Genomic DNA, 21,548 nt, shown 5'->3' on the forward strand with positions numbered 1-21,548 from the left:
AAATAAAAATCTTAAAATAATAAAAAAATCATATCTAATATGATAAAAGCACTCTTCTTTGCTCATTTAGAAAATAAAAATAGAAGCCTATACATAAAGCAGCCTTTGTCATGAGTATGTCACAACCACTTTAAAAAAGCAACCCTACAGGTAGAGAGATGGCTCAGATTTAAGAGCACTGGCTGCTCTTCCAAAGAACCAGGATTCAATTCCTAGCACCCACAAAGTTCACAACCATTTGTAACTTCAGTTCCAAGAGACCTGACACCCTCTTCCGGCCTCTGTGGGCATTGTACACATATGGTGCACAGACACATCTGCAAGCAAAAGACCCATATTTGTAAATAATAAAGAAACCCCTGGAGCTGGCAAGATGGCTCAGAGGTTAAGATAAGAGTATTTGCTCCTCTTCAGTGGACCAGGGATTGGTTCCTAACATCCATGCTGGGCAGCTCACAAGGCATTTAACTCCATCAACTGTCCTCTTCAGACCTAGGGCTCCCGGAAATACATGGCATATCCCCCACCCCACCACCACACAAATAAATCTTTAAAAAATACACCTCTAATTCTCTCTCAGATAAAACAGCTGAACTGTTAACATGCACCAATTCTGACAAAACCGTAGTCTCTTTCTAATCTTTTCTCTAGGCTCTTGTATTAAAAGATTTTCCAAACTTAAGGCTTGTATGACTTATTATTAAAACTTATATTCTGCCCCATTGTAAAAAAACTATATAATTTTCCTTTTTTAAAAGATTTTTTTATATGTGTGTCTGCATGAGTTTATATGTACCACGTTTATGGACCATGGAAACCAGAAGAGGGTGTCAGAAACCCTGGAACTGGAGTTACAGGCAGCTGTAAGGTGTCATGTGAGTGCTAGCAATCCAACTCAGGTCCTTTTCAAGAGCAGTAAGAGCTCTTAACTATTGAGCCATCTCTCCAGCCCCTGCTTATAATATTCAATATAATTGCTCTTAAAAGGAAGTTATAAAAATCTTGAAATTATAAAAGGCTTATAAAAGTTTCTATAACTAGGAGAATAAATTTCTATGTGTCTTTCTAAGTAACTGTGACTATTCTGTGCTATGACAGTATCTGTATAACTACAAAAGTTCTAAACTTGAGTTTCTATTGTAACTAGTTCTATCATCATAGAAATATTTTTTAAAAAAATATTTTTTAAAAATAAGGCTTAGTAGCTGAATTTAATTAACTGTAAATGGACAAATCATCCAGTCACAGAAGAATGAATATCAAGAGTCAATAGGAAAATAATCACAGGTAAGATTGATTACTGAATATTTAAGGACTTTTTAATTATGACTCATATATCATAAATGTCATACCTTAAATTCCCATGGTCATGTGGAAGTGAGGTTTAATCCTTCTTACTATTAAGGCTCTCACAGAACCAAGTATCTCCCTGCACTCCCAAGTTTCCTAAGAAGTCCCACTTACCACATGCAACACCCTGTATCTGAGCTTCAAGTTTGGGGTGGGGGAAGTTCAACTATAAGAGTTAAATTTGATGGGAAAATTCCTGGTGCACATATTGAGCAGAGAAATACCTCCCCATTACTAACCTACTACATCACTATGAGTCACTTTGAAACAAGATTTTCCTCCCTTGTTTAAAGACAACTTTATTACACCAAGCAACAAGTGATAAGGCACAAGTCTAGACATCTTTCCTTTCAGTAGAAAACACTTGACAGAACTTGAACAAAAGCATATTATTGCCCTTGAGAGTTCTACTGTCATTATTGTTGCTTATACTTTTAAGTTTTGGTTTCCGAAAAATATTCAGAGGGTGCATCTCTGCTCTTTGTAACCTGCATATAAGCATTTGCTCTAAGAAAAGGAGAACCCTACCTATATTCCTGTAGGCAATACTAGGGACACTCAAGCTCTAAGCATGTCTTTCTGTATATATGAACCACCTAGCTGAGTACCACAATCTGGCCCAACTAACTGAAATCCCAAAGTATTTTAAGAAACAAAAGTAACAGATTTTCTTATCAGTACATACATAATACTTTCTGTCAGTATTATGTATATACTGATAAGTCTTAAACGATCCTCTTAGAAATTAGTGTCAACATTGAAACAGACCACTTATAACTATAATTTAGTGCAGTTTTTATTGAAAATGGTTAATACCCTTGACTCCCAGGTGAACTGTCTTTAAAGATTCCTGACATCTTGCAGTCCACTGAGTAACACTTTGTCCTTTAGAAATCTTCATCATAAACCAAAAGGAAGTAAATATTTGAATTTAAAAATCAAAATAATATTTGAATGGTATACTCCAGGCTATATTCATCTGTTATCTTTTCTTGACAGAAAAATACCCACTGGCTCAGTTGTGCACAGTGAGGAGCTAAGTTGAGCCCTAGACAACCTAAGTTTCTTCTCTCTCAACTATCCGAAGCTACATCTATGGTAAAAACAACTTAAAGACTTAAAAAGGTCAGTCTTGATGGCAAGCTAACCATCTCATCAATAATAATTCTGGAGTTAAGAGTTCATTTTATTTATGTTAATTTGACTTTATGTACTGGACAGATAAATGTTTGTAAAAATGTTATAATGTATATAAATTTTTCTGGACTTGTATTCAGCAAATGTATGTGACAAGACAAAGTGAGCAAACAATGGGAGCCACTGAGTCACATCAGACAGTTTCAGTTGCAGTTAACATGCTCAGAAACATAGATGTTGGTGTTTAGGGGTGATTTATGGCATTTTTTCCAGAGATAAGAAAAACCTTGTTGTCCTGTAGGATAACTATATTTGACTTTTGTCTTATTCTCAGTTTTGAAGTCTGATAAGTTGGGATTTCCGTTTCTCATTTTTTCTTCAGAAAGACTCCATCAGTTAGGGCACAACAATGAACTCCATTTTACAGAGGAAGAGACAGATTATGGAACATACTAAGCAGGAGTAAGATCCCAGCTCCAGCTTTTCTGAATCCAGAGCCTCTACAATTAGCTACTCAATATAACAACACTATACACACATTTTCCACATAAAGAATGGTAGACTTTGAAAGATGAAATATATTTGCCAAATATCACCAAATCTCCACCAGGACTTGAATTCTGGCTTTCTAATTTCACATTCTTTGTCAATCAAAAACTGACTGCCAAAACCAACAACGAGTAATAGAATAGTGAATGCAAATAGAAGTTTTTTTTATTAAAAATGGATTCTTCTCTTATACATCCTGACCACAGTTTCCCCCTCCCTCCACTCCTCCTAAGTCTCTCACACCTCCCCTCTCTCCCAGATTCACTCCCCCTCCATTTCCCTTCAGAAAAGAGCAGCCCTCCAAGAGACAACAAGCAAATAGAACAAGAAACATTAAAAAAGGTAATAGTCCTTATATCAAGGCTAAACAACGCAACCCAATAGGAATAAAAGAGTGTCAGGAGAAGGCACAAGAGTCAGAGACCTACCTGCTCCCACTGTTAGGAGTCCCCCTGAAAAAAAAACAACAAACAAACAAAAAAAAACAAAAAAAACCAAGCTAATAGCCATAACATATACACAGAGGACCCAGTGCAGACCCTTGCAGACTCCGTGCTTGCTGCTTTAGTCTCTGTAAGTCCAAATGAGCCCTGCTTATTTGATTCGGTGGGCCATGTTCTCCTGGTGTCCTCCATCCCTGCTGACTCCTAAAATCTTTCCTTCCCTTCTTCTGTAGGTTTTATAAAGTGTCCACAAACTGGTGACCTGTTAGATGACTCTGTGCTACTGGTTAGTTCTTTATTTTTCAAGACACAGTTCTAGGACTGGCAAGATGGCTCAGTGGGCAAAGGTGCCTAGTAACCTGATTTCAATCCCAGAACCCACATGGTGGAATGAAAGAACTGACGTCCACAAGTTGTCCTCTGACCTCCACATATGTGCTATGATACATGCACTCATGGGTGTGTGCAAACGATACACACAGAGGATAAATAAAATGTAATGAAAAGGTTGAAAATGAAGAGTTTAAAACTGTATTCATTGTTATGGTAGGTCAGGGTTAGACATCTATTCCAAACATCCTTCTCTCTTGCTGCCACTCAACATTTTTTAAAAAAAGCCATATATTTACTTTTGTGGGTAACCTTACAACTAGAAGTGATGCTGTTATCTATTTCTTGTCTACACCCCAAAAAGAAATGTAGGAGGGAGTTGGCCTCTGTCCTGGCAAGCTAAAGTCACTGAGAATTAAGAGTACTGGAGAATCTCAATTGACAAAATGCCTCCATAAGACAAACCTGTAGTGCATTTTCTTACTGATTGATGAGAGAGAACCCAGTTCACTGTGTCACTTGTCCTGGCTAGTGGTGCTACGTTCTATAACAAAAAAGACTGAGCAAATCACGGGAAGAAAGCTAATAAGCAACACTCCTCCATGGCCTCTGAATAACCTCCTACCTTCAGGTTCCTGCCCTGTTTCAGTTCCTGTCCTGGTTTTCCTCTTTTGGTCATGGTGTTTTATCATAGCAATAAAAACCTTTAGACAGCTTCTAGAAAACTTTTGCTTTTCCAAAGGTAGAGCCACTGCTAACACAACACTTTCTACCACTGCCTGCAACAAACACAGATGTGCTGCTTAGTGCTATGTTAGCCATCTTTTACGTGGAGAAAAGAGAAAATAGGACTCCAGCACACTACTGATGGCAAAGCAGAAGATAAAAAGAACTTGGCTCTTGCTGGAGATGTAGCTCTATGGCAGGATCTTTCCTAGCATGCCTGAGGTCCTAGGTTCAAGATTCAGTGTTGAGGGAAAAAAAGAAAGTAGGTGTTTATGATACAATTGAACTGCTAAGATAATAGTTCCGCTCTAGATATACATGGATTTTTTACAAGATAAACCAAAAATATTCTTATGACTTAAACTTGGTCTTCTGTTTCTTGAGGTCAATTTTTTTCTAAACATTTCAACTGCTGATCTGAAAACAACAGGACATTCCATTCACCTTCATTATCAGCATTTTTCTAAATATAAAACATTTCTAGCAATATTGGGTGTATATTAAATCACAGCCAAGAGCCCTTCAATGAAAGCATATAGTCCCCCATTTGCCACAGTCCAGCCCCCACTTAGTCAGCTTCACTAATTTAGGTCATCTACCTAAGCTCACAATCCTATTTAAATGCATGACCTCCTGTGTTATACTGAAATCTCAGCCTGGTTTAGAATTTAAGTGGTCATTTGAATGCCTAACAAATGTCCAATCAATTACTACCAAAGATAATGGTACAGTTTTTACTATAATACCAAGTCTCCTGAGGCTACCCAAGAGATAGGCTATTCTGACCTTCATCCTTGGAATCAGAATCTGGAAACCACTTAACACTAAAATGAAGAGTTAGGCAATTTTCCACTGCTAAAATTCTATGAATCCCCATGAAGCAATATTTATAAAAATAACTCCAATATTCCAATAGTAATAAAAGTCCAATAAATTTTTAGATTTATTACATAGAAGTGACAAGGGAAGTGCTGGGACATAGCTCGGTGATAGACCACTTGCCTCACATGCACAGGGTTTGACCCCAGGCTCCATTAAAAATGATAAAGAAGATGAAAATATGCATACAAAACTACAGCAACAGTCAGGCTTGGTGGCACAGGCTTATAATCTTGGCTACTCAGGATATTGGGGCAGGAAGTTCACAAATTCAAGGTCTGCCTGGACTATGAACAAGTTCAAGGCCTACCTGGTCAACTTAGAGAAAAATACTGTCTGAAAATAAAGAGGTTAGAGAGACAGCACAGCAGGCAGGTGCTTTCTGTGCAAGCTTGAGGATCTGAATTTGGATCCCTGATTGCAAAATAAAACACTGCTTGGCTGCACAGTCCTGTGATCTTAGCACTGGAGACAGAGTCAGGAAGACCTAAGGGACTTGCTGGCCAGACAGTAGAGCCAACTGGTGAGCTCCAGGTTCAGTAAGAGACATTGTCTCAAAATATAAGGTAGAAAATGATAAAGGAATAGTACCCAGCATTGGCCTCGAGGCCACATGTGTGGTTTCATCTCCAGCAGCCCACCAAAAATTTTCAAAAGGGAAATGTCAGGATATTGACAAAATGAATGAATCCTACCAATCAAATATTATAAATTACATATTTAAAATAAGATAACTGACTTTAAAGAGTAGACTATACTAGCAGCTTAAATGATCTAAAGATTAAATATACTTAATAGAAACATAGTATCAACATTCACAAATGAATATAACTCAGTTGCAGAGACGGGGGGGGGGGGGGGGGGGGGGGGGGATGAGAGTAAGAGTATAAATCAGAATGAAAAAAGAATACATAAACAAGTATAAGCCCTGTGCTTGCTAAAGCAGTCTTCCTTTAAGTACTTCAAATCAACTGGAACAAACCCAAAGACTAATTTGGTAGCCAAATTTCTGTTTTCATCAGACATACATTCTGAACAAGCTCATCACCAGAGGTTAAAATCATCCTTGTGTCCTTAAAGTTTTTCCAAAAGACTTTGAATGCTTACTAAAATTACCTTCATTTTTAAATCCTACAGGTTAAGACACCACAAATGGTGTTTAAACAGGAATATCCTGAGGATGCTTTCTTTCTCCATAAAGCTCTTAATTTAATTTTCAAGATTATATATCATTCAAGAATTTAGTAAGAAAATGTTGGGAGTTCTTAGACATTTTCAGTTAAACTATATCTAATTAGACTTTCTTTATGGTCAATGGCATTCTAAGTTTAGTTTAAAACCCACAGAATCACCGGGTGGAAGTGGCGCACACCTTCGATCCCAGGACTGGAGAAGCAGACTTGGGCAGATTTCTGAGTTCAAGGCTAGCCTGGTCTACAGAGCAAGTTCCAGGAAAGACAGAGCTACACAGAGAAACCCTGCCTCAAAACAAAACAAAACAAAACAAAAACAAAAACAAAAAACAAGCAAACAAAAACTCCCCAAAGAATCGGTGTAAAATGCTTATAGAAAAATTGAGAACATTCCAGATTATATAGACAGGTCAATACAACTGAAGTGGGAGACAGTGGCTGCTCCTAGAATCCCAGCATAGTGAACTGGGCAGTCACAGGGATTCAAGAGCAGCTTGGGATACAGTGTAATTTCTAGGACAATATGGACTTCAGAGTAAGACCCTGTCTTTAAATACCCCAGAAGAAGTAGAACAAAAAAAGAAAACTTTCTTGTAATTTTTCCAGTGTTCTTTTATGTGAAAAAAAAAATGTTTTTTTCTTACAAGGATCCATGTGTAAAATGAGTCACTCAACCAAAGCCTGAACCAAAGATCTCTTGTTATATTACATATGACTTCATTCAGCAGCTTTGGAAATTCATCTTCTAAGAAGAGTTGCTTGTCATGGCTGAATTTAGACAGTTCACCCTTCTCAACCTATTGTTTCCTTGTACAAAGATATATATTTAGACCCATGAAATCATCCAGTGTCTTTTGATTCTCTAGATTAGAGAATATCTGACTATTTCGGTTCTATTTTACCACATGATTTGTTGTCTCCATCTCCAGCCCCAGAAAATATCTTAATTGAAGAAAAAGCACTCCAAAATTCTTGATTTTTTTGTTTTTTATTTTGTTTTTAATCAGAGGTGTGTGGAGTGCGGTATAAGAAGGATCATCTGGTATTGAAGTTACAGGTGATTATAAGCAGCCCACATGACTGCTGCGAACCCAACTCAGATCCTCTGGAATAACTGCTAGGCCATCGCTCCAGACACTTTGATGTTACTTCAAGTGTCTAAAGCACCAATAGAATCATTGTTTCAACAAGTTGTATGGAGATACCTTCTTTTAACATCAATAAATGTAACATCATATATTCTCCTATATATCTGCAGCATTAAAAAATATACTTCTGAGTTTTCTCATTTTCTCTAAGTGGGAGAAAGAACAGAAACAAGAAGTAGTAGTGAGGGGAAGGATAATAAATACGTTTTCCAAAGATAGAAGCTTTAATATCCATGGCAACTGTGTCTTAGATTTTGATATCTTTTGATGATCACCTGGTAGAAAAAAAACTGACATCTAATTGTGAAAGCAGCTGGAAGACAGTAAACCCTAAAAGTATACACACATTTGTGTACACACATGTATATAGACATGTACATAATCTTTCAATTTGCTAACTGCAGGCATTTTGTTCCTGTATCTTTGTTCCGCATTCCCCGAAGTCTTCTTCCACTACACACACCTAGTTTGTGCCTCTCCTCCTCAGTCTATACTCAGCAATACTTGGTTCTGATCACACATGTCTCTACTGGACTCGTAAATTCCAGTGATCTCTTATATCATCCCACAATCTATGAGACGTCTCTAAGAAACCTCTGCTAGGCTGGGTGTGGTAGCACATGCCTTTAATCCCAGTGCTGGAGGGGTAAAAGCAGGTGGATCTCTATGGATTACAGGACAGCCTGGTCTACATAGTGAGTTTTGGGACAGTCAGGGCTACATAGTGAGACCCTATCTCAAAAACAAAGGAGGGAGGGAGGGGAGGAGAGAAGAAGGGAGGGAGGTGAGGAGAAGAGATAGAAGGAGAAAGGGAGGAAAGGAAAGATTCTTAAGTACCAAGGCATCAGCAGGAAAATAACATAAACTGTAGCAACTCAAACCATGGCAGGACAAAGGTAAAAACTAAATGATTAAAACTGTTAGAAATGGGGCTAGAGAGATGGTTCAGTGGTTGTGCACTTACTGTTCTTCCAGAGGTATAATTTCTAGCAGCCACATAGCAGCTCACAACTAACGTGGGATTCCCCTCTGTATGTTGTGAATACCACTGGTTAATAAAGAAGCTTATTTGGACCTACTGTATGTAGCTCAGAGTACGGCAAGATGGGAATTCCAAGCAGATAGAGGGGGAGAGAGTAGGCCAAATAAAAGAGATGCCATATAACCTGCCACAGGAGACAGACGCCGGACAGAACCTTACCAGTAGACTACAGCCACATGGCAATACACAGATTAATAGAAATGGGTTAATTTATGACATAAGAGTTAACCAGGAATATGCTTAAGTTATTGGCTAAGAAGTGTTGTAATTAATACAACTTCTGTGTGATTATTTGGGTCTGAGCGGCCAGGAACAAATGAGCAGTCTCCACCAACACACAATCATCTGTAAAACTCCAGGCCCAGGGAATTACCCTCTTCTGGCCTCCACAGACACCAGGTACTCACATGATACACAAACAAACAGGCAAAACACTCATACAGATCAAATAAAAATTTTAAAGGTAAAAAAGAAAATAAAAGCGGAAGAAATCAAACATCACCTAAACTCAAACTAATTCCGACAACAAGAAGGTAACCTGGTCTAGTAGTTGCTCTCTGTGGCAACCAAAGTCTAACTCCCACTCTGTCACTTTAGCTGGACTTGATATCTGCCTAAGAATCAATTTTATCTGTAAAATGAGAACAATAGTAATGTAATGCTGCATGAAATAGTGTTGTAATGCCTGTTTAAACCCAGTGTGTACTACAAAGTAAACACCTAGAATGTGGCCGCTACTACTAAGATGTTTCACTTCTCTTTCAATTCTAATGCTGGAGATTGAACTTTGTGTATTCTGGTCAAGTCCCAACCACTGAGCTACATTCTTAGATCAATAGCTATATTTCAATATTTCTTGTTAATAACCATAAAATTTTTAACAATCACTTTAAGCAGGGCATAGTGGCATGTACTAGTAATCCCAGCACTCAGGAGGTTAGAGAAGGAGAATCAAAAAATCAAGGCCAGTCTCAGCTATAAAGCAAGTTCAAGGCTACAGTTAGTGAAACAAATTTTTAAAATAGGCACTTTAAGGGGATGCCAGGAACACACATATACACTGTAGTCAAGATAAAAGCAAGGTTACAGATGTTACAATGAATAAGAAATTCTCTTTACTTCTCTACCCTCATTTGTTGCAGATTACATGGCACTAGGTACTCTCCTGCTTACAAGTTCTCAGCACACATCATTTCTAGCCCACTGGCTCAAGTCCATGCTCCCCTCCCTTCTGCTACTCATTCCTAACCCTTTGTTTGCTGATTAGTTCCCACTGTTTTATAAATGTCATTTTTCTCATTTAAGGCTCAACTGAAAAGTACTTGCTACTGACTTCTTTCCATCTTCCAGGGTTACATATTTAATATTACAACATTTTACTTTATTTATTTAACATGAGTCTCTTTACTCAGTTCAGGAACTAGTTAACTGCTAGACCACCAGTAGCATAAATAGACGCCCTCTGACTCAAGTAAATACAGGTGTCCTGTAACTTCCACTCTCAAGGCAATGTCCCCTCTCTCCATAAATGAATAATAAATGCAAAAAGGATACAAACACTGAAAAATCTACAATACAGACACTGTTATAGTCAGTAGTCAGCAGGCTTTAGTAAAACTACCGTGAAGTCCTAAGTCTCTGGAACCAGGAATGATATCCACTCATGCTACCTAAGCAGCAATGGTGCACAGTGTAATGTTCAGACTGCACATAATCTAGAAGCTGAATCTTCTCACTTAAAACAGAGGAAAAGGATGAGGAACCTGAGAGCACTTTTGAGTATCTCAGGCAGCTTTTCTCTTCCTCCGGGTTTCTTAGGCACTTGAGTCAATCTGGAATGTGTTCACACGTGTGCACATGTGTGGGAGTGCATACGGAGGCCAAAAGTCAAGGTCCAGTGTCTTTCTCAATCACTCTCAACATTATTTTTTTAGACAAGGTTTCACTGAGCCATTAAATCTAGAGCTCAAGGATGCAGCTAGAATGGTTGGCCAGCAAGCCCCTGGGACCAGCCTATTGGTCTCAGCCTTCTCAGCACTGGGACTGGAGGAACACACCACTGCACCAAATCTCTAGATCCCTAACACCATCCTTTCCTCCTCTCTGCTCCCTACAAGAGTGGTGTGAAATTAATAGCAATGCAGGTAAGATACTCACCACAGAAGGTTAGACGGTAGTTCAATGGTAAAGTGCTTGCCTAGTAGGTGTAAAGATACTGGGTATAATAAGTGTTCAATAAGCAATAGTTATTTTATAATAAACAAAATGGACCTTAAGGAGGTTACTTAGGGCTGATGAAGGTAGTGAAATATTTTTATATAGTGATTGTAAACAAGGAGTCAACCTTTCTGGGAGACAATTTGGCAGCAAGTATCTAAATTGAAAGTAGTCATGGGCTTCTGGGACATCTTTCTACTCTTAAAATGGAAAACATGCTAAGTGTAACTATGTCATGGATCCACTCACTGATCTCTGTGTCAAATGTGTTGAGCCCTGATGATATAAAAATAAGCCAATGGACCCAGGTCCAGGCTTAAAAGTTAGGTAGATAAACAACCAGATAATAAAGTACAGGAGACTGATAAGAGCCACCATGATTAAGTACAGGGTGTGCATAGAAGGAACACCTACCATTGTCTGGGGGTGGAGTCAGGGAAGCTTCCCAGAAGTGACATTTAAGCTGAGACCTGAAGGATGAGTAGGAATTAGTTCAGTGAAGAGTGAAGGAAAGGTGTTCCAGGTAAAGCGTGTGCCAAAGCCTAAAGACCAAAGGGAGCGCAGCCTGTGAGCTTAACTGTGAGCAATGTGCAATGCAGCGAGTGGGGGAGATGAGGCTTGAGAGGCTAGCAGGACTGACTCATTCAGGATCTTATTGCCAAACTTTCAATTACAGACTTTATTCTAAGAGTAAAAAAAAAATGGGTTAAAAAACAAATACTTCATAATAAATAGAACTAATCATTAACAGTCCTAACACAGCAAGAGTGTACGCAAATCTAAAAGAACAAAAAAATTGTTCAAAAAACAGGAAATACAGGACTGAAGTGAGGGTTGTACAATTCTGTAAATTTATTAATAATCACTGAATTGTAAAGTTATTTAAGCAGACATATTTCTGAATTTGTAAATTATACTTCATATTTCATTTATTTATCTGTTTTTTGGGGGAAGTGCGAGACAGACAGGGATTTCAGGCTTATGCTACCATAGCTGATATTATGTGGAGCTGCAAACAGAAACCACGGCTCTGCAAACTAGGTAAGCCTTCTACCAACTGAGCTACGAGTACCTGAAGACACTTAGCTTACCTGATATAAAACACACAATCAACCAACTACTACAGTAATACTACTACGTCCCTCTAACCAGTAATTATTAAAATTGAAATGAGATTGTTCCGTATTAATACAATTAGGAGAAATGAGCATTCTTCAATGATGCTGGTTGGAATAAATGTTAATTTGATTAACCTTTTCACAAAGCATAAATAAATATGTAATAGTGGTCTGAAGAGTATTTATACTCTGTGTTCCAATAATTGCATGTCTTGAAATCTTAATAAATGTTCCAGATGCATTCAAATATCTATGCACAATAATGTTCACTATAAAGTAATTCATTGTAGATAAAAAGGATGTGGAAAGCAAGAATCCCACCAACAATAATCAGAATGAGTCACAATATAGCTTCACAATATAGCCATTCTTGACAGAACAATAATCCGTGATATAAACCAAATTTTAAAAATATTTAAGACAAGATTATATATACAGTAGCCTTTCTGCTTACAAAATATAATGATGGAAATGCCAGCACTGGGGACACTAAATCAAGAAGGTCACAAATTTGAGGCCAGCTGAGGTAACACAGTACTCACTCAGAGAGAGAGCTCATACAATGATGACACATGCTTTTTGTTTTCTTATCTATACTTTTTTGCATTTCTACATTGTATATAATGTCATGTGCTATTTCTTAAGTGTGTGCAAGTTTGTAAGGCTGTCTTCAAAACCTTCAACAGTGTCACTTTAAATAGTTATACTTCACAGAAACCAATTTATATGTCTCAGTTTTGTTTCCTCTATTGAGGAAGGAAAATGTGGCCATATCTGAATGTGTATAAGTAATTCAATAACATCTCTTTTATCTGACATTATTAAGATATAAGATATGGGGGCCAACAAGATAGTTCAGTCAGTAAAGATACTTGCTGCCAAGTGTGGTGACTTGAGTTCAATTCTTATAATCCACATGCTAAAAGCAGAGAACTGACTCTGACTTCACATGTAAGCTGTGTCACAAGAGTGTGCAGATGCATACCTACACACAACAAATAAATGTTTAAATATTTTCAAAGAAATAAAATTGGAGTCCCCATTGGGCCAAAGGTGAAAGGTAAGGGGAGGTCATGAGCACAGGTGACAGAAGACAAGGTGCTGAAATCCATCTTCATCCTACCAACCGCTCCACCCATGTTGGTGGAATGAGCATTGTATGTGTCTTGAAGGAAAAAGTGGTATTTTAACAGGACTCTGTCAGCCCCCACCTGAAAAATTGCCTGTAAGAATCAACTAATCCCAACAAGTCTCTTGTTTTGACACCTGGAACAGGCTCACAAGCGCAGCTACAGTCAACTGCAACAGGCTTTTGCAGCTGGGACACTCCAGCCCTGTCCCAGGATCCACGGACGCTACAGGCCATTCCCAGGATACAAGGGCTCACTGCTTCTTTCAGAGGCAGCACGGTAAGCAGCTTCAGGAAGAAGCGATAAGGCAACTATTGCACTGGCAAACACCGGTAACCTACAGGGGATAATATTCATGAAGAACATCAGGTTTAAAGAATCCCTACTTCAGTTCTGAAGCTTTTCTAGTCACTCACTGCTTTCAGTGACTGTCTCAAAATCCTTCAATTGCTTACTTAGTCTGAGGTAAACAAGGGTCACTTATTTTAAAGAATAATCATTGTAAGGTTGTAACTGAGTCATTTACCATCCTGGTGTTAAATAGCACATTCATTTAAAAAACTTTAAAAAAGAACTATGTTTGTGAATGAATTATGAATTTCCCAATCATACATTTTCTTTGCCCTTGATGATAGTCTTACAATATCTGCCACGCTGTCTTTAAACTCACACACTTATCCCTTGGCACACATCACACTGCAATGCTAAAGTATGTGCATTAAAACTTTGGTGAAACTTGGATGAACAACTATCAAATATACCATGCTCAATCTTTATTGTTCAAATCAAGACCAAATAAGATTATGCCTTCTTATGATGATTCATGGTCATAATTATGAACTATAAATTATAAGAGAGTAGTAGGTCTGAGAAGGATACATTAAACTCCCTCTATTGCCTACCTCTTTCCGAAATGTCTCCCTATGTAGCCCAGACTAGTCAGGCACTCACTATTAATTCAAACTGGTCCCAAACTCACAGTCTTCCTGCCACTGCCCCCTAAGTGCCAGAAATACAGACACACAACACCCAACTTGCCCTACCCCAAGCCTCCACCGCCTTTTGCCAGTCACTTGTTTCAGCTTCTCCTGCCATGAAATCACCAGTGTTCATTTTCCAGCCTTCTGGAAGTATCTCTCGTCTCTCCTTCTCCCACCCCGTGTTTTCCAGAACCTGCTAACTTCCATTTCTACTTTGCTGTTGGTGATCCTCTAAAAGAAAGGAAGCTAAATATCTACCTTATAAGAATTCTGTGTAAAGAGCTAATAAACTCCAAATAAGAGCATCATTTCAAACTGATTTGTACAAAATTAAATGATGTTGCAGCATAAATGAATCCCCAAAGAGTGTGTACTCTTGATTATATCTCAAGTCTTGATCCTTTACTCAATTAGCAACTGTTATCCCAGACAAGCTACAAGTCCTGTTTCTCTTAACACAACATGAATAGAGATGAGGGCCAGGAATAATTTTTTGCATGTGAGCACTCTGTCATTATGTATGCCTGCAGGCCAGAAGAGGGCATCAGATCCCATTACAGATGGTTGTGAGCCACCATGTGGTTGCTGGGAATTGAACTCAGGACCTCTGGGAAAGCAGACAGTGCTCTTACCTGCTGAACCATCTCTCCAGCCTGGCCCAAGAATTCTTAAATTGCCCCTATTAATTAAGAGACATTTGGCTGGGTGATGATAGTGCACACCCAGAACTTGGGAGGCAAAGTCAGGCAAATCTCTTTGAGTTCGAGGCCAGCCTGATCTACAGAGCTAGTTCCAGGACAGTTAGGGCTATACAGAGAAACCTTGTTTCAATGCCCCCCAAAAGAACTATTTATTTTCTAGGAATAACAATATATTCCAAAAGTTGATGTCTCTGATTTCTCTATCTCTATATAGAGTTAGTCTTTCTCATAATCTTTGACATCTGTCTCTTCCATAAACATTTCAAAATCCCAGATCAGACCTCAACAATAGCCTTAACTCATGGCCTCTCTTGTCTTTCCTAAAAATCCCTCTGGCCCAAAGCCTCTAGATCAGTTTTCTTTTTTTTTTTTAATTTATTTATTTATTTATTATGTATACACTATTCTGTCTGTGTGTATGTCTGCAGGCCAGAAGAGGGCACCAGACCTCATTCCAGATGGTTGTGAGCCACCAAGTGGTTGCCAGGAATTGAACTCAGGACCTTTGGAAGAGCAGGCAATGCTCTTAACCACTGAGCCATCTCTCCAGCCCCCTAGATCAGTTTTATTAAAACACTACTGTAGGGCCGGGCGGTGGTGGCGCACGCCTTTAATCCCAGCACTCGGGAGGCAGAGGCAGGCGGATCTCTGTGAGTTCGAGGCCAGCCTGGTCTACAAGAGCTAGTTCCAGGACAGGAACCAAAAGCTACAGAGAAACCCTGTCTCGAAAAATCCAAAAACAAAAACAAAAACAAAACAAAACAAAAAAACACTACTGTGATCACATTTGCTCAAAATTTGGAGAACTTTCTATTCCCTTTTTTATTAGCCCCAAATACCTGGCTCAGCAGTCCCTCTACAGCCTTGGCTACCTCTCATTTTTATCTCTTGTTGTCCAAACAAATCCTCACACTGACTTATTTAATCCATGTGCTTTTCTGACTTTAAATGTAGAAAATATAGCTTTTCTCCACCTAGGACACCTTACTCTTATCTTCAATCCTGGCTTATAGAAATTCAAATTATGTTTCAATAACTAGTTTCAGAGACACCTACTGTGATGTACTTCATCATCATCACTTCAATATTCCCTTCAACGGCTAGGCATATCTGGATTAGAATTACGATCCCAGTCACTGGCTAAGTGGCACAGGACACATTCCTTAAACACCCCTTGCCTTAAATGAATTAAGTCATGTATGTAAAGTATTTAGCATGATGCCTGGTACAGATGAAAACCCAAGAGAAATAAGAAGTTGTTGGTTTTCTAATTAGTACTTGCTATTAGTGAACTTATATCAATCTGAACTCAGATAATTGCAAAATGGTCCATGTATATACAGTACTATTGCCCTCACCATCTCTATTCTCCCACCCCATTATTTGTCTTCTACTAGACCTGTTATCCAGATTACATCATCTGACAGACAGGTGAATGTCTTTTATGACTTAGTATCTATAATGGTCACTCATACATAGTAGGTGATTGTATTAGGTTGCTTTTCTTGATTCTGTGACCAAACACCTAAAAAGAAGAAATTTAAGGAGGAAGTGTTTGTTTCGGGTCATGGTTTACAAGTACAGTTTGTGGCAGGGAAGGGAAGGCATGGTAGCAGGAAACAGAGAAAGGGGAGTGCTAGGGCTTTCCTTCTTTACAGACCAGTACCCACCCCATGGGATGGTGCCGCTCACATTTAGGGTGGATCTTCCCTCCTCTGTAAACCTCTCTGGACACATTTTCACAGTCAAGTTGAAGACTAATCACTACAGTAACCAAGTTTGTTTTATGCTTAATAAAAAGAAAATACTGAAGATCTGACAGTATTAAAATGTCCATCATACTCAGTGAAAGTTCTAACTTCCTTTTGCACTCCTCACTTTTAACGAACTAGCCAACTAACCTATTCATTCAGCAAGAGATAAAACAGCAAATTATATGCAGGTCAGACAGCAGCCAAATACTGGAATACAAGGACCACAAGACAACTGAGCTGAGCACAGCTTTGGATGAATTCAAATAGGAAGACAATTTAAAGGGAAAGATAACTGGCTTGTCCGTCATGCTAACAATGCCGATTGTTACTCACACACCAGTGCCAGGAGTTCTTTACACACAGGGCCAAATATAAACAACTGAAATCATCAGACCAGGGGATACAGAATACCCGTCGTTGAGCTTAACAACTGAGTTTACCACTCAATATTTATTACAATAAATACCATAGTATTTATATGACCAATTTTAATTGCCTATGCCAAAAAGGACTATTAACATTCTTCAAGATTCTAAAGTATCCCAAGCTTTGATCAATGAAGCATGTCAAAGAGATGTGGTTATACTGTATATTACTCACTTACTTCATGACAATTAGTATGACAATGGTTTAATAAATGTTATTATAACATAAAATGTTTTCAACAATGCCCAGAGAAAATAATATTACAATACTGGGTTCTTCTTCATATGTATGTATCTACTGATATGACTTAGTATCTATAATGGTCACTCTTGATTGCTTCCATAGTCCAAATTAGGTAGCCTGACAACCACAAAAACCAGAGGAGTTACCAGTGGAATGAATTAAGGTGGCCTAAAGATATGCTATAAATTTTGAAATATCTACCATAAAGTGAAAAATCTACTCATGAAAATACTACATTCCTACCCCTCTGGTATTTGTTTCTAGCAGACCCTAAAACATCTTATCAGCTCTGAAGTGCAATCACAGAATCGTAAAGCTTTGGAACCTCTTTCTCACCCTCACTGCAGGAATTCCTTATATCAGCTGTCTGGCAAAAGGCCCCCTGCCTCTGCTTGATACTTCTAGCAATGTGTGCTTAACTATTTTGCAAAACAGTGTACTTTATTGCTACAAACTTCTCCCCTAAAACAATGAAAATTTGCCTCTCTAATGTTCTATCCAAAGAGCTCAGTTTTGTATCCTGGAACAACGCAAGGTAAATTAACATCTAAAATAGAGTAATTTCGTGAATAGGGTAGAGTTGTCGACTTAAGTCACTTAAAAGTGCAAAGGAAGGAACCACCACTACATGCAAGAAAATTTTGAAATTCAGGAAACCATACTGAAATCACAAGGCAACATGCTTTGAAGATACCAAACCTCACATCTCAGTTAACAAATATTAACGATACAACTTTCTTTTACACAGTGGAAGGTCATAGTGCTCACTGAATGCCTCTTTGCACCTTGACACTACTAAATCCAACGTCAAGACATACAATTCTATAGGAAAGAGCTTCTCCAATTGTTCATATTTTCATCTAGGAGCCTATTTTTTTCTTTACCACATGGGTGCAATAGGCAGGTTACCAGATATTCTCAAAAATGAATTCTAAGAATAGAGCTGTAAAGGTGTTGGGGGTGGGGATGGAGGCAAAGAGAAGCCCAGTGGGAAAAAAACTGGTTACTGGGCATTTTCCTTCTGGAAAGAACCTTCCTTTAGCGACACAAGCATCTGAAGTCATGAACCATCCAAGCACAACCCTAGAGCAGGAACCATCACGAGCGATGAGCATAAGGCATAAGTGTCTGTGAGATGGAAAGGAATTGGCCCTGGTCATCGAGCAGTACCGGATGCTTTGGGACCTGACTGAGAAAGGTAAAAGTCCAGGAGGCAGAGGAGACCACTGCCATCTTTGAAGGGAGGGAAGAAACCAGGGAGTAACTACCACTGAGCAGCCCAATGAAGCCAGAACTGCACGGAGCACAAGAGAGACGCCAGCGACTGGTGAAAAGGGACACACGGTGAGACGGAAGAAGGATGCGCAGTGAATGATCTGGTCCCTAAAATGGTGTAAGTAAGGGATATGGGTGTGGGTCCGGGGTAATATCGGAGCCCACCATTCCCCTCCCTGCAACAGAGCAACAGAGGGTGAGAGCAGGGGGAGGGTGAAAAGCAAGAATGACTCATAGCCGAAAGGAAGTGCTCAAGCCATGGGAAGCATGCTACGGGAGATTTCCGAGCCAGCGCCGTGAGGGGCTGGGTGCTCCGGATGATGCGGGCCAGAAACCCAACATCTGGCCGTCGCCGCTGCTCGCCCGTAGGATGAGGGTGTGGGGGGTTCGCGGCAGCCCCGGTGCCAAGGCCTGGGAAGCAGCGCGGCGCGTGCGCAGTGGCGTTCGGCGGGACCCGCTGAGGCAAAGCGGAGCCGCAGTGACAGAAGCGAGGAGCTGCCGCCTGGAGGGACTCACCGAGGCGCAGGGGCTGGAGGTGGTGCTGGGGGTGGGCGACCGCTGGACCGTGACCAAAGCCATCTAGGCGCTGCTAGGTTGTCCCGGGCAGGGCATTCTCGTCCCGAGTGTAGGGGGGCGGGAGGGTGACGGAGCCGGGATGGGGGGCAGAGGCGGAGGGTGCGGGGTAGGAACAAGGGGGACGAGGAGGCAGAGGAGGCCGCGGGAACGGCCCCGGGCTCCGCACCCACCACCGGACTCTCGCCGACTGACGCGCCGAACGGGCGGCGGGCGGGCAGGCGGGCGGTTCGGCAGCTGCGGGGCACAATGAGCGCTCCCAGTGCGCAGGCGCCACCTGTCAGCAACCGCCTCTCCCCTCGGCGCGCGCCGCCGCCGCGGCGTAACCCTTGAGTTGCCGGAAGCGAGCCGACTGCGCGCGCCGCGCCTCGGGCCGCTGCCCCCTCCTCCCGGGTCGGCTCTCGAGGCCTGTCGCCTCCCCGTTCCTTCCCGCTGGGCCGCTGCTGAGGGGCGTGAGGCGAGAATGGGAAAGGGACCGGGGAAGCCAGACGGCTAAGGGGACCTGAAGCGGGGGAGCCGCTAGCCCTTACTCCTGGAAGACAACCATTTTCTGAGGTTCTGAGGTGGGGCGCGCAGGCTAAGCCACCGTAGAGGAAATTCGAGGTGAAAATCCTGAGGCCAGCACGTTGTCTGGTGGGAAGGAGCTCCGCGGTGCCCCACGCTTTCTCTGGGCTAGACCTGGGAGACCAGCCCACCCGCTTTGACCTGGTTCTCAGGAGGGCTCTTAATGAGCTTTCCCATCCTCCTCGTCATAAAGGGCCTTTTCGTAAGAAAGATTTCCCCGTGGTAAACACTGGAAACTTAGTGGTACCCTCATGCTTCCTCAACTACCTGCCTGAAGTCAGTCACTGTACCAGAGAAGAGATGCTGAGGGATCCCAGGGGCACCGAGAGCTGGACCCTGAGTTGGAAAGCTCCAACCTGCTCTTTGCCTCCCATTTGCTCCCTACTGTGAAGATCTCCACTAAACAAGGATTTGATCGTTGAGCTATCTTCTTTCCCCCTAAATTTCATTATTTCAGAGATGTGAAAATGTAGGTTTAAAACATTTTAAAGGGATACATTTCTAAATGATAAGTTTTCGATATTAACCAAGAATGTAATGGGAAAATCAAGATTAAAAAGAAAAAAAATCACTTAGTGCTAATCATTGCTATTTACACAGAGACAGTTGAGTGGATGAGCTGGTACATGCCACCGTCCAGCTCAAAGCTGTCGAAATCACGCACTTAGGACTCTGCAGTTTCTAAAGCCCACCTCTTTCTGGTTGTCACTCAAACACTCTTGGATCTCATTGCTCCTTTTAAACTGACGGGGCTGTCCTGAGCTCTTTCTGGTTCAGCCTTGTGGTTAAGTGACACAAGAGCCCTCTATGCTGAGTCTTTGTTCTCTCCCTGGGGCCCTGTGGTTGAAATAATTAGCAGGGAGGTTCCTTCGAGGATCACTGAGGGTCTCTGTACTGTACAGCCCTCTGTAGGGCGGACTGCCGAGAAACTAGCTGGTAGGCTTTTGCCCCCTGGTGGTGAGCAACAGTGCCTAGGAGACAAGGATTAAAGAACTGTGATTCACAAATGAAACAGTGTTTTCCCCAGAGCTCCATAGTAAACAGGAAAAAGAAGGCAAGGTTCAGAAGGAAGAACTTTGAACCAATATTTTAGAAACCAAACAGAAAACCATGTAGAGGACAAAGAACTACATAGCTGAACAATGAATGACCTCAAATAAAGGTGTTCATAAACCAAAGGAGAAGTACTGTCCAAATCAGTAATTCTCAGTAGTTCATTCCCTTACTGACATGTGGTTGAAAATTGACTAACTTCTTGTACGTAGTAATATACTCTAAAGAGAGTCATCTGGAAGAGGAGACGTTAGGTTCTATTTACCTTACAGTGAGAAAGAGCACTACTGTGAGTCAGACCTGGCTTCTAGTTCCCAGTGTGAAAAACCTTATGCAAATGATGTGAACGTTTTGTGCTGTAGTTCCTTATTTTCTATGATGAAACCCAAGCTCACAGGGGCTTTCATAATCAAATGAGATTATGTATGTAAATTAAAAGGTCCTACATGCAATTAAGATAATTTTCTATTCTCTGTAGTGTGTTCTGAATTCAGAGAGGCCTTGCTGACTGTACCCTTTGTGCAGAAAATACCTTCAAGTCAAAGAGGAATATTAAAAGATATGATTCATGCTTTTTCTAAACTGTAGGAAAATGGTCGAGGAACATATTAACTGTAGGTAAGTATACAACACCTTTATTCAGCATATCTAAGGTGATGACATTAGGTTATATAGTACTCAACTTCGCACTGTTTATATCAAGTTGATTTACTAACA

The 21,548-nt window shown here is 40.5% G+C and overlaps 1 protein-coding gene across 2 annotated transcripts in view; it reads right to left on the bottom strand.

Annotated features, from left to right (window-relative positions):
- Ssh2 (slingshot protein phosphatase 2) overlaps nucleotides 1-19,465 on the bottom strand; it is a 239,868-nt gene extending 220,403 nt beyond the window's left edge. Inside the window, exon 1 of one of the 2 annotated variants that reach the window (XM_075991586.1) lies at nucleotides 19,158-19,465. In XM_075991586.1, coding sequence (XP_075847701.1) covers nucleotides 19,158-19,220 — 63 coding nt within the window. In that variant the 5' untranslated portion in view covers nucleotides 19,221-19,465. The remainder of the gene's footprint in view (nucleotides 1-19,157) is intronic. The other variant, XM_075991585.1, reaches the window with a different exon arrangement.
- Nucleotides 19,466-21,548: the final 2,083 nt, after the last annotated feature.

This window comes from Microtus pennsylvanicus, chromosome 11 (genome assembly GCF_037038515.1).
Source record: "Microtus pennsylvanicus isolate mMicPen1 chromosome 11, mMicPen1.hap1, whole genome shotgun sequence".
NCBI lineage: Eukaryota > Metazoa > Chordata > Mammalia > Rodentia > Cricetidae > Microtus > Microtus pennsylvanicus.